A 16,619-nucleotide genomic window follows, 5' to 3' on the forward strand; every position below is an offset into this window, starting at 1 on the left:
AACATGGACCAAAGTGGTTGCCCAGGCTACCTCTTCATAATAATATGATACATCCTGAATACACACCCACGCTCATGCCCTCTCGCCTGTATGCCTTCCTAGCTTTCCGGTCCATCTTTTGACTCGGTTGTCGTCGCACAGTGCTCTCTTTCGGCGAGCCGAATTTCTTCTTCATCGGGTTTGGCATGGTTTATCTTTCTCGTGCGCCACTTCATTCCACGCCAATATGTTGCACAGAGCAATGGGGATGCAGCAAGCACCACCAGGCCAAAAAACGTAAAGCACCAACCCCTGCCCATTCCAGAAATCAAGAATTGCAATACTGCAGTCAGCACGGCACTCAGCCAACATCGAACAAGGTTCGCAGCTGCCGATGCCGTTGAAGGTTGCTCCGGAAAGAAGTCCACAAGAAGGGCGCTTAGGATATTTACACACCCAGTGCCGCAGAATCCAATCACGCCCTGCAAGATCAACGGTACATACAGAGGCACACCCTGGCTCAAAACCCAGCCATATGGGATTACGCCTAGGATTACGACACCAAGTAGTGGCAAAGCAACTTGCAGACGGACCTTCTCCACCGGAAAGTCGCTGGTCTCAGAAAACAACGGAGCGGTAGTAGTAGTAGCAGCAGTTGTGCCCTCCATTCTGCGTGCTATGCGTCGGTAATTCAGATCCGTGAATATTCCAGTCAACATAGAGCTTGTACATCCAGAAACTCCGATGGGTCTAAAAGTTCACACCGTGGAGTGGTGTCCCAAAAAGTTAGCGTAGAAACATTTAAAGTGGGCGTCTGTGCAACAAGTCATAGCCACCCAGCAGCAGGAGTAGTATCGTAGCGTACAGGAAACATAGGCCAAGCTTGAACGTATTGAGATGATAGAGTTGACCAAAGGTGTTGGCCATGTTCGTCATGATGGCGATCTGTAAGGCATAGGCCAATCCGATGTGTAATATAACGATGGATGCTGCTTTGTCTCGGAAGATTTTCAAAGAACGTAATGGATTGAATCCGGGTTTTTTAGTGGTGCTTGATTGTTCTTGCACCCGATGCGCGGGTACATTCGACGTTGGCGGATCGTGACGACGGGAAGTGAATTGTTGAACCAAGCTCTTACTCCACCACGAACGTGGAACTCTGTGTTCATCTGTCACGACCTTTCTGGAGGTCTCCGGCATCGTTATTATATAAACCAGTAAGTAGCTCCCACTTAGGATAAGCAAGAACCAGAAGATGCTTCTCCAACCAAGCCATTGAACGAGGATACCTCCAAGGATGGGGCCCAGTGAGAGGGCTGTCATCAAGCCCGTAGTTATCAGGCCCATGTATTTACCCCTTTGAGATGGACTTGCAATGTCTGCTGCGACTCCGTAGCCAAGCGAGGTTGTTGCACTACTACCTGCACTCTGGATACAGCGGAGTACCATTAGCGCTGGGTAGGAGTCCTGGAGTGCCAGCCCGACATTAGCCGCAGCGTAAATGAGGAAACATGTGATATAAACTGGTCGGCGTCCACTGGTATCAGCAAAGCTACTCATGAATGACGGTGCTAGCCCTTGAATGATCATATAAACAGTAACGGAGAGGTTGATCAATGTATCGGATACTCGATAGTGACCAGCAAGTACGGGAAGTGCTGGATAATATATCTGACTCGAAATCGGGGACATGAGAGAAGCAAGCGCGGCCATAGCGATGATGAATATCCTCTCGTAATTCGTGAAGTGACTATATGACGTATCCGCGGGGCGGCTTTCTCCCTGGCTGTCGTTCATGATGGTTCCTTCATTGCATCGGCTCTCGTTCGTATCATGGTTTCGATGGTCGTTCTCTTGAATAGTACCGTTCATGGTCGGCATCGGGCTCAGTGATAGTAGAAGCAGATGTCGCTCAAAGTAAACGTACCGGGCGTCACAATATGGGTGTCAGAACCTGGCCGAAGAAGGCGCCGCAGAATTGCTGCTAGGGGGACGATTGAATTTTCGTGGCTTTCATTGGATGATATCACGTTCTCCATGAAATTTTGTAGATATATTGCTGAATACGGTGAGGGACAAATGTGCATGTAACTTCAATAAAACATTGAGCGAATGATGACACGGCTGCCTAGAAACCTTCTCGAGGCCAAGAGCTGAAGTAGGGCATGGTGCAGCTCATTGCCTATCCAGGAGATTTGGATTTGGAGAGTGCAACAGGGAGAAAGTACAACTATGAAGTAAGTAAGTAGTGCTTCGCCTTGAATGAGCCTATCACCCCTCAAATGCAAGGGACAAATCCACTACGTTGTGGCGCGCGTCTTCGGCATGCACGACACTCCGGAAGACATTTACCTAGCTGCCTTATCCCTTGAGAGAACCCCTTGCAAAGCACATTTCGGGCAGTATAGTACATATCCAGAGTGTTTGATCCCAGAGGGAAAGTGGTCACGAGTACGGAGTACTAAACTCAACTAGCCATGCGGCTAGGGCATCATTTCTTGGATTGGTAATTTTCTTACCCTAGCTGCAGGATTTGATCGTGCATTATGCACCCGTTAGCTCGTACTCCATGGTTCATAAACCACGACATTACCGAGGAGATCAAAGCCTTTCGCAAGCTCAGCTACCCAGAAGAGTACCAAGTACCACCTTAATCCCAACATCACAGATCTCTCTCCCATCGAGCACCACGATGATACATGCAAATGGGGCCTCCCCGGTTCCGCTTCCACAAGTCACGACGGCTGAGATGGAACGGCACGTTGACAATATCACCCCCATCCGCAACATCCTGTCGTCTACACCTTATGAATGTTCCACTATTGAGCAATTGAGTGGTGGTCATCTGAACCTCACCTACCGTGGTCTACTTGCTCACCCGCTCGCCGACGGGAGCAAGAGTGTTATTATCAAGCATTCAAAGGACTATGTGACTTTCGTCCCTGGTGTTACGTGCCTAGCCAGTCGATGTGTAAGTGGCTCGCGTTACAATTAGAACTGAGTGATGTGATTCGCCCGCTGACACGGATTCTCACGATCTGTAGAAAGTCGAATATGGAGTTTTGGAAGCCTTGGCGCGAGGGCTCGTCGCGCCAAAACATTACGAAGGCGTTATTGTGAAGACACCCTGTCCATATCACTTCTTCGAGCAGAATGTGCAGATCATGGAGGACTTGCAGGGTACAACCCCTCTCGTGGACATCATCTCCGCCGCTGGATGTCATATGTCCCCTAATCTTGCCGCGTCCCTGGGCTATGCGATTGGCAGCTGGCTAGGTTCCCTTCACTGCTCGACATCGAAGCGTGGGGGCGGCAAATTTGACCTGCACGAGAACCCAGTAGGCCGGGACACTATGTATAGATTCTACTTGGGCAGGCTGGAGGAAAAGATCAGAACTGCCCCCCACCTTTTTGATGGCGTTGCAGACCAAGTGAGGAAGTATGCGGTTGAAGAGATCGAGCGACGTGATGAAGACTGTGGGATGTCATTGGTGCACGGGGATTTCTCGGTTAGAAAGTATGAAACTCACTCCTTTTCTTGGTTATCTCGCAATGGTGTCTTTGCTTAGCCTGTTAACAACGCCCTACAGCCTCCTTATTTCAGATGCATCGCAAGATAGGGGATATGTGACTGTCAGCCCCATTGACTTTGAATCATCCCACTATGGCCGTCGTGATCAAGACCTCGCACAAATCATGGGTGACCTCTACATCCTAGAGATTGTGAAAGGTGTGAAGATGGGCCGCACCCTCCTCCAGCATATTATACGAGGATATCCGGTACTGCATGAGGAGGAAATCTTCCACACAGCTTGCTATGTAGGGATCATGATTATTGTATGGACATTCGCCATAGGAATTGGAATGACGGTGGAACAGGAGGAACAAATCATTCTCTTCGCAAGGGATCTCATTGTGAGGAGTCAGGAGAGAGATCGTGCCTGGCTGGAGACTACCATTGTGGGATGTCTATTTCAAGAGTCGCAAGGAGTGTAGCAATTCTATCACACGCTTATGTCTGCTTTGGTGCGACCGTCGACTACTGTCCATCTAGTGTCTCAACAGGCCTGGAACGCTGTTGGAGAGATCTCCACTTAACAGGACAAAGGGTTTGCGTGTTTCAATTTCCATCATTTCCGACAATGGAACCCACTTTCTTCTCATCCAGTATCCAGTGTTCCCCAATTCACAGAGTAACCATCCTTGGAGAGGAGCAGTGCGTGGGAGCCCTGCAGCTCGCCTCTAGAGACGGCCCCTGGCTTACGGATTCCAAGCGAGGGATGAAATTGATGACCTCATTATACAGTCGGTGTACAGATCTGCATCATTGAGGTGTGGCGCCTCGCATATACACTGAAGGGCCTGTGATGGCGGTCAGCTCAAATAGTCGTCGTATTATTAGTGTGGGGCCTTCGCAAGACATGTTGCCACAAAAGAGGATATAGATGCATCTACAGGGAAAGGCGCATGCGATAAGGATAATGCCGAAGAAGTTGCATCCTTAATCTCTGTTGCATACGCTTATTATACTCCAGGCGAACTTCTTTTATCTAGCCGTCTTGGCCAAGATGCAAGGCTTCGCTTATCGGCGATCAACAACTCACACATGTTACCATTGTCTTCCAACCCTACATCGGTACTCAGAACATTTCGCCCAGATTTCACCTCAGTAGACTTCTACGCCATAAATGTTTCAACGGTGTCATTGTTTATATCCCCAACTAATTGAAAGTAATTGGTTTTCCAACTGCAGGTACCAGAATACGCCCTTAACCCCATACACGAACACTCGGCGGTCAACACAGCAGCTTCGTCCCTGAATGTGTAACTAATCAATTACGTAGTTAATAACACCAGACAATGGATATGTGTCAAACGCTGGCTGTGAGTCGCCACTAATCTGTTCTGATCAGAGGTACTTACTATGCACACATGTCCAGCTCAGATTGCTATTCGCCAGGAACGATTGCCGACGAAGAGACTCTGTGTATCCTCTCTGCACCACTTTGATTGCCAATATTGCCCTAGGTATACAGCTTTTCTTGTCGGCCTCTACAATCTGCATATAAGTTCACTTTGCTGGACATCCGGAAAACCCACTTTCACCAACACCATGACTCGAGGTTTGGAGGATATATCCACGGATCTGACGAGAACATCGGCCTCCGCCAAGTTATACCAGGAAACTGGGTTGGAAAAGCACCGGCAGGAGGCTCTTTAACATGCCGCCAGGCTTGTGAGAAGCCTTTAGAAGCCAGCTGATGCAATCTATAAGTTGTTCCTCCAGGTGCGGCCACCACCCTCCAGGTGACTTGGCTGCTAGCTGCTGACGTTCGAGTCGAAGCCATCGGTGCTCATGGCTGTCAAAACGGTGCACGACCTTGGTATTCTCACTATGTTGTCTACCACAAATAGTGTGAGTAGATGGCTGCTGCCGAAAACGCAGATGTCCAGCTTATTGGTATATATCACCTTCATTAGAAAGAGATATTTGTCCGATCGTGAATGCTGATACCCTATGCATAGAGCGAATTATGCGTGTCCTTCTCTGCAACGGCTTCGCCAAAAAGCGAGGCTTAAACCATTATGCGCCCACCGCGTGGTCGACGCAAATGACGGAGAGAACAACAATCGACATGGCGGACTCAATGTGCGTACCTTCGTAATCATCCAAATACAACATACTGCGATGTCTTTCTCACCATCTATTGCGCGCCCCTTCTAGGTTCATTGACTCTCTTCCCGTTTTCCACAAGCCGCCGGAATTACTTAGAAAGACCGGGTATAAAAACCCAGAAGATCCCTACAATACGCCACTTCAATACGCCTACAAGTCATCTGGCACCTGCTGAGACTGGTTCCGGGAAAAGCCAGTAGCGCTACAGCGCTTCAATACCTTCATGGAGGGAACGCGCGCAAACACCCGTCATTGAAGATATTCAAGACCTCAGCAAGGATATACGGAGAATCAAACATGATTTCTTTACATCCCAACCCATCAAAGGCTGGACGACCTTCCCCGTCTCCTTCTTTCCTTATCGTCTGACATTTTACTAGGTGCTCGCGCATACTACCTCAAGAACATCATGCATGATTGGTCAGATGAGAATCGCAGGCGCATTTTAAGCCACATTACTAGTGCTATGGAGAAGGGCTACTCTAAGCTTCTTCTTGAAGATCATATTGTTCCTGACCAAAATGCCGGTGCCCGAGAGACCTTACTTGATATGACGGTCGTGGTTTGGTGTCCGGGAATTGAACGGACTCGCCGGCAATGGACAGAGCTTTTGCAATCTGTCGGACTAGTGATCAGGAACTTCTGGCTACCAGAGGGACATGCCAAGGGCGTTATCGAAGCCGAACTCCTCGACGCAAGAGGTATTTGACTTGGGGCTTTAGTGACTAGGTCGGTAGCCACTTGAAACTTGAAGACGCACGTGAGGGCAGAACTGCCGGTTCTGGGTGCGACAAAAGCCACGGCATACTCCATTTCAGTGACAGTGCGATTAACAGTAGAGGTATGGAATGAATTTTAATGATCTGAAAGAGCCCATTTCAAGGCCTAAGTTGCTATATTCACGCCTGTGCCATCGGGTTTATCTATGACAGCTCTATAGAATAGATTATGAAATTATATAGAGAGATTATTAAGACAAAAAGGAAAAAGAAAAAGAAAAACCAAGGTTAACCTGTACTATTTCACTAGGACTTTATCAATTGTATCAATCATACTATATATACATTAATATCCAGAAAATCTATGATCATATGTCTTAGTAGTAGCTGACAGCCTGCTCAGTATATCTTTCTCTCTCTCTCCCCCTCTCTCCCTCTCTCTCCCCCCTTTCTTTCCTTCCTTTGTTTATGGCATGGACATACCCAAGTAGTTCATTGTTCATTGTCCAACCATGACACCGCTTGTGCATTTGTTTGCAGACAAGATTGAGACCCGGGCCCCCTCCCTTACCCTCCCAAAGAGATGAGAATGATAGGAACTCTGCTTCATTAACTAGCCACTACTATTTGCCCCTCTTTCCTAAGTTGATTACTTCGTCAAACTCTCGTCACCAGTAAGAAACAGAAGTACAAATGGTGGCCTCACTCTCTCCTCAGTTTAGACCTGAGGCTATAAGGCACACTTACCTACCACTCTTACACCCTTCTTCACTTTGGGCACGAACCTGCTATGCCCTGTACTAAGTAGTCAGATCTTACTTCACCCCACCCTGCCTCACTATCGCCCAAATAATACACATTGGCTCTGTTGATCAGTGATCTAACCGTTGGCCTGCCTGGGTGTTTCATCGGTTTTGGCCGATAGGGATTGTTACACAATTGTGCGGAGTACCGAAGACGGGCACGTCGATTTACGCGGTGCAAACCAATTTAGCAATTTTTATTTTCTTGTTTGTTTCATTAATAACGCGCCCAAGTCATAGCAATTTGAAAGAGAAGGTATTCTGTTGCAACACAAAATCAAAGAGAACGCCCTTGCCACTTGACACCGGTCAACCCTTGTAAGTCATGATGGGAATGAAAGAAATGAGGAGGTATGAGGATTAACGCAAGTGGGACATTAGATTAGGCCAGCAAACCACACGCGCACTCACAATCACACTCCCATCTCCTTCTCCTTTCCTGCTTCTGGATCCAGGTAATCTTCCTTCTCCGCGGCTTCGTACTCGCCGACGAGATCCATGACCACTGCTCTGGCTTCGTCGAACTCGCCCAGGCCGTCCGAGAAGGGGCTCTCTTTCTTGTATTGCTCTAAGAAAGCGTTTCGCTTCCGCAGACGGTCGTATTGTTGCACGATACGTTTGAACAGTGTCGCCACCGAGGTGTGGTTCGCCAGCATCAGACCGCTAACGCGGTGGGTATTCTGCATGTAGGGTGACTTCTTGGTCAATGCGACTTGGATGCTCGCTGGTCCCCAGGGAATGAAGGATGCCAGGCGTCGCTCCCGAATACGAAGGAGTGATTTGTGCACATCCGTCGGGTCTGCTTCTCCCTGGATTATGTTGAGTATACTGATGTAGCAGCTGGACTTGCTGGGGTTGATGGAGACCATGCGGTTCTTCGGCTGCAGCAGACGACGCATGACATCCAAAACAGTGGTCTTACGCACTGTCTTGGCCTGTTCGATGTTGTCGCCGGTGAACGGGGTGTATGAGGTGATCAGGAAGTGGCTGCGCGGTGTAGGGATGAGGGAAGCGATGATTCCCACGAGGTCATTGTGCATATAGCCGGGGTATCGAAGGGTCGTCGTAGAAGCAGACATAACGGTAGAAACCTATGAGTGATGAGTGCCAGAAGATTTACAGATGGGCGGTTACTTACAAGCTGGTTCGTTTGCTGGAAAGAAGGCTCTTGTACGTGGAGCCTATCCGCGACAATTCTTGAAAGTGCACCGTTATCCAATACCACCTAGAACGCAGATTTAGTCAAGTCCGTCATCAATTCATCGATAACAGTGCCTTACCACAGAGTCCGCATTCTGCGTCAACCTCCTCATTGCAAGCAAACTGTTGTATGGGTTGACCACGACGTCCGCAGACTGCGTATCGGGAAAGACAGAGTAAGTCTGTATCAACTTCTTGGGGAACCGATCATTCATGCGTTCCAGTATGAAACTGCCCAGCCCTGAACCCGTACCGCCTGCAATTGAATGCAGGAACATGAATCCCTGCCAAAGTAACCATCAGCACCAAGCTCAATCACAAATCCAATCTTGCACGTCATATATGTATCATGATAGCACCGGTATCATACCTCCAAAGAGTCACTGCCATCCGCTTCTCGATCAATCATGTCAAAGATCTCTTCTTGCACGACCTCGCCTGCGGAATAGCCCGCCCCCCAGTTGTTTCCTGCGCCAATACCCTGTTGTCCGATAAAGAAGTTCTCCGGATTGTAGATGTTTCGGTACGGACCAGCCTGGATGGCATTGAGGACCTAATCGGAAAATTCTCAGCTCGCCATTCGCGCGATCATTTTGGTTTCTTCGAGATGGTCTTGCGCGGAAGGGGTCGTACCCTGGGTTCTAAATCGAGCAGGATCGCTCGAGGAATATAGCGGGTATCATCACTCTATTGATCATGTTTGATTAGCTCTCTGGGCTATCGAAGCACAATTAGAGTGGCAGGTATACCTGATAGAAGAAGACGTCTTTACGATCGCCGCCCTCGGTCGCGAAATCCTCCAGGTTTCCATCCTGGCTTATGCCGTGCTCAAGACATAGCTGCTGCCAGAATTGAGCGCCGACTAACGCATATACAAGTTAGCGAAGTCTCAGAATATGCCAGACGATGTTTGTCGAGAGCTATAGTGGAAGCTGCTTCTCGTGGGGATCCATACCATTGTTACCGCACTGGCCGGCTTGGATCGTTATGATTTCCCTAAATATGGAGATCAGATTTTGCTAATACAGTCACATGTTTCTAAGAATATTGTAGAAAAGCTGTGAGAGTCGAACCCACCTGGGCATCTTGTTCCTTGATCACCGCAAGTGATCGTGGATTATAGTCTACGCGTAGCGCGTTCCGCGGGGAAGTTCAAGTCTCGATTAGGTGTGTGGGGGCCTCAGGCCGAAACAGTCCCTTGTCGATTGCCTTGAAACCTTCCGCGCCCCAAAAGTAAACCAGAAACAAGAACTTGGAAGACTATGGCTTCGCGGAGCTGCTTGATTGGGCTTCATACTCATTGGTAAATCAACGGTGGAGACTTCCTGATTTGCTGCGAGTTGAGATAGCGAAGTTACTTGGCCCATTAAATAAAATAAATGACTTAGTAACACATAACACTGGGTTTCATGGAAACTATTGGCATCATGGAGTACTAGCTAAAGCGACATAATAGACACACTCTCTCTTCATAATAATACAGACAGCTGCAGCTCGTTCTTCGTAGCTGGGTGCATTGACCGCAGCTCATCATAATACATAGTCTCACTCAGTTTTACAACGTCTCTAACATAAGAGATGGTGTAATGACTGCAGATAGGCCCCTAGAAACCGGCTTTGCAAGCCGTCGCAAGCATCCCCGCCCCAGCAATAACGCCGTCGACTATTCTGACTTGACTGCCTTTTTGTCGTCCGTATGTCCTGACACATCCCTCTCTTATTGCGTCTTCCATGCCCACCATGCCGGCACAGCCCATGCATATCGCACCAACAGGATGGGCTGCCTTCTTCAAAAGCCGTTCTGTCGCTTCGACCAGTCTCCTTCTCACTTCTTGGGGAGGGGTGGTGTGTAGTTCGACGGCCGTCAGTCCAGTCGTTTCCACCCCAGCAAACCGACCAGTGGATGTGGAATCTCCCGAGTTGCCAAGCATGTCAGCGACCGCTTTGCTGAGTTCAGTCTCCCAGACTTTACCGGTCGAAATTATGCCGAACGTATCTCGAGATTGGGCCTTGCCCCAATCTGGGCCCGGAGTGGCTTGGAATGAACTAATCACGCCGAGAGCAGCAAGAACTGCCGCTTCAAAGATACCCGTCACGTACTTTTTCTTGACCTTCAGTTCCGAGGGAACTCCCGATGACTCTGCGTCTTCGATCGACCGGACTTTTTCTTTGAGCATACCAACGAGGGGATGAGCTGAGAAGCAGGCGACAATGAAGCCATCATACTCGGACACCAGTTGCTCCAGGAAGGGCATGCAATAAAAAGCCGACTTGACAGAATCGTCACCGGAGTCGATACTGGGCACTCCTTCTACCACTCTTCCATCGGGGAGCGTGACTGATTCGGATGCTGGAGCTGTGAAGTAGTCAAATTGTATGCCTCCATGCCCGAGGTTATCCAGTATGGGTATCAAAGTATTGGTCATGTGCGTTGAAGTGTTGGGGTTGATGACAAGAATGGAATATTGAGTTTTCGTTGGCACAGTCATCGTGAATGATATGGGTGTATGAGGTTATGAACAAAAGAGTGTTATGAAGTGCTGGACTGGACATGTAGAGAAAATGTTGAGTTGAGTTGACAAGGAAGCTGCCGATAACGGATTCGTTGGTTGGGCTACTGCCACCGGCCTGCGGGGAAGCTACTACTGAGTCTGGGCATCTCCATTACCACTCAGCATTACCGCCACGTTGACGGCCGGGATATATAACTCTCAGCTTACTCGGTTTGTGGAGGGAAATCACCTCATGTGTAATCGGGTAATATTAATCCAAGCTCGTCATCGACGTCTCCGCAGATAGATATTGGTTCGGTGCCATGGAACGGCCGGAGTTGCGTGTGACAAGAAGTGTGGGGAGCCGGAATTCTTATCTATTTGAACCCCTCCCACCCGGCCAGGTCTTTATCCCCCCTCTTCTTCAGGCCTAAACCTTCCTGGCACCATCCAAACTCCGCTGTTCCTTGGAACAGTCTACCTAAGATTTCCCGGATCCCTCTAACCGAGGTACGCAAACATCTGATACTTCCTAACATTAATTGGTCATCCCAGCTCAAATGTTTCCAGCATCGTCTTCTTCGACTTCATTATGCCGCTCCTCGCACAGAACCCCACTCCCCGGGTTATCCTCGGCTTGATGACCTTTGGCCCTAATGAAGCTGGGGGTGCTCGGATCACCTCCCTTGAGGATTTCAACAAATGCCTGGACTATTTCCAACAGCAAGGTTTCAATGAGGTCGACACGGCAAGAATTTATGTTGGAGGAGAACAAGAAGCGTTCACTGCTCAAGCCAAATGGAAGGAACGTGGTCTGACTCTGGCAACAAAGGTGTATCCGAAAGTCCCGGGCACCCACAAGCCTAATGTCTTGCGAGAAACCCTCGAAACATCTTTGAAGCAATTGGGAACAGACAGCGTTGACATCTTTTATCTGCATGCACCCGACAGGTCGGTTCCCTTCGCGGAAACCTTGGAAGCTGTCAATGAACTGCACAAGGAAGGCAAATTCGTAGAACTCGGTCTGAGTAACTACACTGCCTTCGAGGTTGCGGAGATTGTGACCATCTGCAACGAACGAGGCTGGGTCCGGCCAACGATTTACCAGGCCATGTACAATGCCATCAGTGAGACTCCCTTGCGTACACGCTAACTTCTCGTATGGTCCGGAAAATTGTTTCTGACTCTTTCCACTATAGCACGCAGCATAGAGACCGAGCTAATCCACGCTTGCAAGCGCTACGGCATTGACATTGTAATTTACAACCCCCTTGCTGGAGGACTCCTCTCGGGCAAGTATAAGACCCAAGATGTGCCAGAAGAAGGTAGGTACAGTGACAAGGGCGATAGCGGATCATTGTACCGCCGTCGGTATTTCAAGGATGCTACCTTTGACGCTTTGAGAATTATCGAGCCTGTCGTGGAAAAGCATGGATTGACATTGCCTGAGACTGCGTTTCGGTGGATCCGTCATCACTCTGCATTGAATATCAACGATAATGGCCGTGATGGAATTATAGTCGGAGTGAGTAGCCTTTCTCAACTGGAGAGCAATCTCAAGGATATTCAGAAGGGCCCGCTACCCGATGAAGTGGTTGAGGCTCTGGACAAGGCCTGGTTGGTTGCGAAGGCTTCGGCTCCCGACTATTGGCACCTCGAGCTCAAATATACCTACGATACCAAAGAGGCGTTGTTCAAGCCTAGTGCGAAGGCTTGAGTGCATACCAGGGTAACTGGCAAGATTTGAATTGGGAGAATGCGATAATAGGAATAGTAAATATTCATGACAGCAATTCCAACTCGCTTCGCCATGAAAATCCTTGACACGTGTTTCAGCAACTAGCCCCTGTAAGATAGAAGTAGAATGGGATATGCAGAAGCTCACCGGTCCAGGCCATGTAGTTATGCAGAGGTTGGAGGGACTCGAATATCGGTGGGTCTAGATCGAGATCCTCCTGCATGTTCTGCATAACTCCAAGCAGGTGACCGTGCCGCACATGTGAGCACCCACAATCACTCCCCTTCTTTCCCCGCTTCCTCCTGTTACCTACTCTTGGAACAAGATCCTTTCGTCTGCACGCATCCAGGTATTGTCCGATGTCTGCAGTCTGTCGGGTTCATACTGCGGAGCCTGGATGGCGCTAATTATCAGCTGCCCAGGGATGATCCTCGCATCATACACACTCAAGAATGGAGTCTATAGGATGTGTGCTGTACCCTTGCATGGCACTTCATCTATACCATCGTCTAAGCTAATCTGGGGTAGGCGCCTGACAGCTATTGTGCCACATTCTCTTACCATTGCGCCTAGAACCTCACTCACGGTCTTATCTCCGACTCCTCCTTACAAGTGCACATATCCCTTCACTGTGCTACCGCGGAAAGTATAGCTCGAAGCTAATTGAGAGCTTATCTCCGCTGGTGACACATCGGAGCGTTTAGGACACAGAGAACTAGACTCTGTCTTGGCTGACCTTGAGGTATTTGAAGACAAGGTGAATCCCACGGTTATGTAGTCCACACTTGATCCGACAGAATCGTGCAGAACTAAGTGAACGCTGCAATGAAACCTTACTGCCATGCATTCATGGCAGATAGCTGCCTGACACCAATAGCGTGCATGCACCAGCGATATCGACTAGATACCAGGAGCTGTTTCAAGGGGTTTGCAGACCTGGTTGTCCTTGGATCTCGAGTTGTGTTCATCTAGACCCCGGTAAATTGGCAGGTTGCGCTCATGCTGTGATCTAGATCCCAACCTTGAGGATGCAACGATTGTACGGGCCATGTGAGCATAGAGTTGTGGTTATCTCCTTGCGTGTTGCGCAAGTCAAGGATGGTCCAAATATAGAGGAAATGACGAGAATATATAAATAGGCTTACCGGCTACGTCAATTACCATGGCTCAAAAGGAATCAGATGGGCGATTTTGCTCTAGCGATACGATATGTCTCTTGTCATTGCTCGCTCGTTTGCGGTCAAGAATCACCCAGATGAGGAAGCAAGTGGCTATCCAACGTCAGACATCGAGAAGAAGACCGTGATAAGTGTGACGCAGGAATCTACCGCCGCTTCCACCGATGAAGTACTCAGTGGGTCCCACAAGAAGAAATGGAGTTGGTTCCATCGATCTCGGACCCCTGACCCTAATGCCATTGCAACACAACCGTCGGTGTATGATGACCCTGACCTTGTTGAGGAATACAAACCACGTCCCGATTGGGAAGGCATTCATCGCTTCGACCCGGCAGCAAGATGGACTTGGGCTGAAGAAAATGTATGTATGCGAGGCTCACTGTGAGCGGAAAGCTCTAATCTTAGGGACATCTAGAAAATCGTCAGAAAGCTGGACCTCCGTATCATTATATGGGCCTGCATAATGATAACTGCCCTGGAACTCGATAAGTCTAATATCCGTGAGTGAATATATATATCGATACCACCTGATGTACTGACAATATCAGAGCAAGCCAATGCCGATAATTTCCTGACCGATATCCGCCTAAGTCGTGATGGTCAGTAACTTCCATTGAGCTTGAAATGCCAGGATGATAGTTCATACCTTATATAATACACAGATTACAATTTGGGGAACACATTGTACAGACTGTGCTTTATGTTCAGTGAAATACCCACCCAGATCATCAGCAAGAGGATTGGCTGCGACAGGTGGATCCCTATACAGATGATCGCGTGGTCGATTGTGGCTAGCTGCCAATTCTGGCTATCCAACAGAGTTTCCTTCCTGGTCTGCCGAGCTTTGATAGGATTGGTTTCAGGTGGCTTCACGCCCACTGTAAGTGGCTTTACTGTTCTTCGTCCCACTATGCCCCTCTAAATTTGAGCAGGTCATCCTTTATCTTTCGTACTTTTACAAGCACCATGAGCTATCGATACGTCTTGGATACTGGTATGCAGCATCCTCTCTGGCCGATATGCTGGCAGGAATACTTGCGTATGGGATCCTCCACCTGGGCGGTCATGGTGGGCAAGCTGGTTGGCGATGGCTTTTCTTGATTGAGGTATGTATGCATCTCTACCTTTGACGTTGCGTTTAGCTCAAGCGGAACAGGGCCTCCTCACCCTGGCGTTAGGCCTTCTTGCTATTGTTCTACTGCCACCTTCAGCGACACAAACAGCTCACTGGGCTCGTGGAAAGAAGGGCTGGTTTACAGCAAGGTGAGCCAAGATAGATGGCAAACGGGGAAGTATCAGGATGCTGATATGAGAATATGAGCAGGGAGGAGACCATCATGGTCAATCGCCTCTTACGAGAAGACCCGAGTAAGGGCTCAATGCATAATCGCCAACCACTAACAGCCAAGCTTGTATGGATGAGTATCAAAGACTTTGATTTGTGGCCGTTATACATTGTCGGAATGCTGTTCTCGGCACCCTATAGTCAGTACACCCCGTTATATGAATTCAAGGGAGCCATGGACTAAGTTCTGTGAATAGCTACTGTTTCGCAGTATTTTACATTGCAGTTGAAGGATTATGGGTTCAGCACCTTCAACACCATTCTACTATCCCTCCCTTGCAGTGTAAGTAGAACGAGGGCAACGAATGGCCCACGGTATGACAGTTCTGACGGACTCCCAGGTCATCGGAATCATAACAAGAATTCTCCTCACTTATGGAGGAGAGATATTCGGCTCACTTGCCTGGATGGGAGTTGTGGCGCAGCTTTGGTGCTTGCCGTTCCTCATTTACATGAATGTAGTGGACCTGAGCGAAGCCAACAAGTGGATCGTATGGAGCGTTCTTACGCTCTTCCTCGGGTTCCCTAACGGTAGGCAGATTGCAGTTCAGGAAGCCGAGTTTATTTGGGTGAAGAATACTGATGTGAAGTCGAATAGCTCATGCTCTCCAAGCTGGATGGGTATCCCGCAATTCGAACAGCGTGCGAACTCGGGCTATTGCAGCTGCGATATACAATATGTCTGTACAACTATCTGCCATCATAGCTTCGAACATATATCGGGATTGTAAGTGTCTTTCCCACCTATCAGCCTGCATTGCTGTATTCCTAGGCTGATCAAGGATAAAATCGCAATTTGACCTGTAGGGGATGCACCACGTTATGTGGTCGGAAACCGAGTACTCTTGTCTATTGTGAGCGTCAACATGGCTATCTACTTGGCGACCAAAGTGTACTATATGCTACGGAACCGACAACGGGACCAGAAGTGGAACGCGATGACTGAAGATCAACGAGTCGACTATGTTGCAACCACAAGAGACGAGGGAAATCGGCGGTTAGATTTCCGGTTCGCACACTAGGAGGGGAGGGTCAAAATGCCTTCTGGGATACGGTGCTATGTTTTGAAGACGAGGCTGTAGATGTAATAGGACTTAAATTGATGATAGTGTAGTGATTGATGCATGTATGAAACAATGTTGCTATAAATAATAAATAAGAAGACGATGACACTTACGTTAAAGGTTGAATTTCTGGAGAAAAGGCACGGCATGTCCCAATGCGGAAGGCACCCATGGAGGTCCCCCGCTGAGTCACGTGAGACAATACGCGCTTTCCCGATGTGGGATGGAACGGGGTCCCGGTGGGCCAGTCAGATGCGAGAGTTGCATCTAATACGGAGTAAGTAAAGTAACCAACCCCGGGCCGTATCAATTGTCTGCGAGTCCCTCCCAACTGCTTGCAATTGCAATGTAACCGCATCAGCCATATCTCCTTCCTCCCTCCCTCTCCCTCTCATTTCAATCTTGCACAGCTGTGCTTCGATCT

At 48.7% G+C, this 16,619-nt stretch overlaps 9 protein-coding genes across 9 annotated transcripts; 5 read left to right on the forward strand and 4 right to left on the reverse strand.

Annotated features, from left to right (window-relative positions):
- Positions 1 to 98: 98 nt before the first annotated feature.
- Positions 99 to 698, reverse strand: AKAW2_30438A (uncharacterized protein; the record flags this gene model as incomplete). The annotated part of the gene is made up of 1 exon (XM_041686952.1): positions 99 to 698. One exon carries the CDS (start codon positions 696 to 698, stop codon positions 99 to 101), a length of 600 nt encoding a protein of 199 aa, XP_041540885.1.
- Positions 699 to 780: 82 nt separating this feature from the next.
- Positions 781 to 1,851, reverse strand: AKAW2_30439A (uncharacterized protein; the record flags this gene model as incomplete). Its single annotated transcript, XM_041686953.1, has 1 exon — positions 781 to 1,851. One exon carries the CDS (start codon positions 1,849 to 1,851, stop codon positions 781 to 783), a length of 1,071 nt encoding a protein of 356 aa, XP_041540886.1.
- Positions 1,852 to 2,671: 820 nt separating this feature from the next.
- AKAW2_30440S (phosphotransferase family protein) lies at positions 2,672 to 3,975 on the forward strand (the record flags this gene model as incomplete). Its single annotated transcript, XM_041686954.1, has 3 exons — positions 2,672 to 2,950; positions 3,024 to 3,496; positions 3,570 to 3,975. 3 exons carry the CDS (start codon positions 2,672 to 2,674, stop codon positions 3,973 to 3,975), a joined length of 1,158 nt encoding a protein of 385 aa, XP_041540887.1.
- Positions 3,976 to 5,513: 1,538 nt separating this feature from the next.
- Positions 5,514 to 5,831, forward strand: AKAW2_30441S (uncharacterized protein; the record flags this gene model as incomplete). The annotated part of the gene is made up of 2 exons (XM_041686955.1): positions 5,514 to 5,629; positions 5,705 to 5,831. The coding sequence occupies 2 exons, from the start codon at positions 5,514 to 5,516 to the stop codon at positions 5,829 to 5,831; spliced, it is 243 nt and encodes an 80-aa protein (XP_041540888.1).
- A 234-nt stretch (positions 5,832 to 6,065) lies between these two features.
- Positions 6,066 to 6,365, forward strand: AKAW2_30442S (uncharacterized protein; the record flags this gene model as incomplete). Its single annotated transcript, XM_041686956.1, has 1 exon — positions 6,066 to 6,365. One exon carries the CDS (start codon positions 6,066 to 6,068, stop codon positions 6,363 to 6,365), a length of 300 nt encoding a protein of 99 aa, XP_041540889.1.
- Positions 6,366 to 7,591: 1,226 nt separating this feature from the next.
- Positions 7,592 to 9,463, reverse strand: TUB4 (gamma-tubulin mipA; the record flags this gene model as incomplete). Its single annotated transcript, XM_041686958.1, has 8 exons — positions 7,592 to 8,269; positions 8,317 to 8,403; positions 8,459 to 8,662; positions 8,749 to 8,931; positions 9,012 to 9,065; positions 9,128 to 9,240; positions 9,334 to 9,374; positions 9,456 to 9,463. The coding sequence occupies 8 exons, from the start codon at positions 9,461 to 9,463 to the stop codon at positions 7,592 to 7,594; spliced, it is 1,368 nt and encodes a 455-aa protein (XP_041540890.1).
- Positions 9,464 to 9,982: 519 nt separating this feature from the next.
- AKAW2_30444A (aspartate/glutamate racemase family protein) lies at positions 9,983 to 10,867 on the reverse strand (the record flags this gene model as incomplete). The annotated part of the gene is made up of 1 exon (XM_041686959.1): positions 9,983 to 10,867. The coding sequence occupies one exon, from the start codon at positions 10,865 to 10,867 to the stop codon at positions 9,983 to 9,985; it is 885 nt and encodes a 294-aa protein (XP_041540891.1).
- A 595-nt stretch (positions 10,868 to 11,462) lies between these two features.
- AKAW2_30445S (aldo/keto reductase family protein) lies at positions 11,463 to 12,587 on the forward strand (the record flags this gene model as incomplete). The annotated part of the gene is made up of 2 exons (XM_041686960.1): positions 11,463 to 11,997; positions 12,070 to 12,587. 2 exons carry the CDS (start codon positions 11,463 to 11,465, stop codon positions 12,585 to 12,587), a joined length of 1,053 nt encoding a protein of 350 aa, XP_041540892.1.
- A 1,230-nt stretch (positions 12,588 to 13,817) lies between these two features.
- On the forward strand, positions 13,818 to 16,153 carry AKAW2_30446S (putative MFS transporter; the record flags this gene model as incomplete). The annotated part of the gene is made up of 11 exons (XM_041686961.1): positions 13,818 to 14,147; positions 14,202 to 14,286; positions 14,335 to 14,385; positions 14,449 to 14,666; positions 14,719 to 14,892; positions 14,943 to 15,049; positions 15,111 to 15,271; positions 15,329 to 15,414; positions 15,473 to 15,662; positions 15,730 to 15,858; positions 15,939 to 16,153. 11 exons carry the CDS (start codon positions 13,818 to 13,820, stop codon positions 16,151 to 16,153), a joined length of 1,746 nt encoding a protein of 581 aa, XP_041540893.1.
- Between the last annotated feature and the right edge of the window lie 466 nt (positions 16,154 to 16,619).

This window comes from Aspergillus luchuensis, chromosome 3, assembly GCF_016861625.1.
Source record: "Aspergillus luchuensis IFO 4308 DNA, chromosome 3, nearly complete sequence".
NCBI classification, from domain to species: Eukaryota; Fungi; Ascomycota; class Eurotiomycetes; order Eurotiales; family Aspergillaceae; genus Aspergillus; species Aspergillus luchuensis.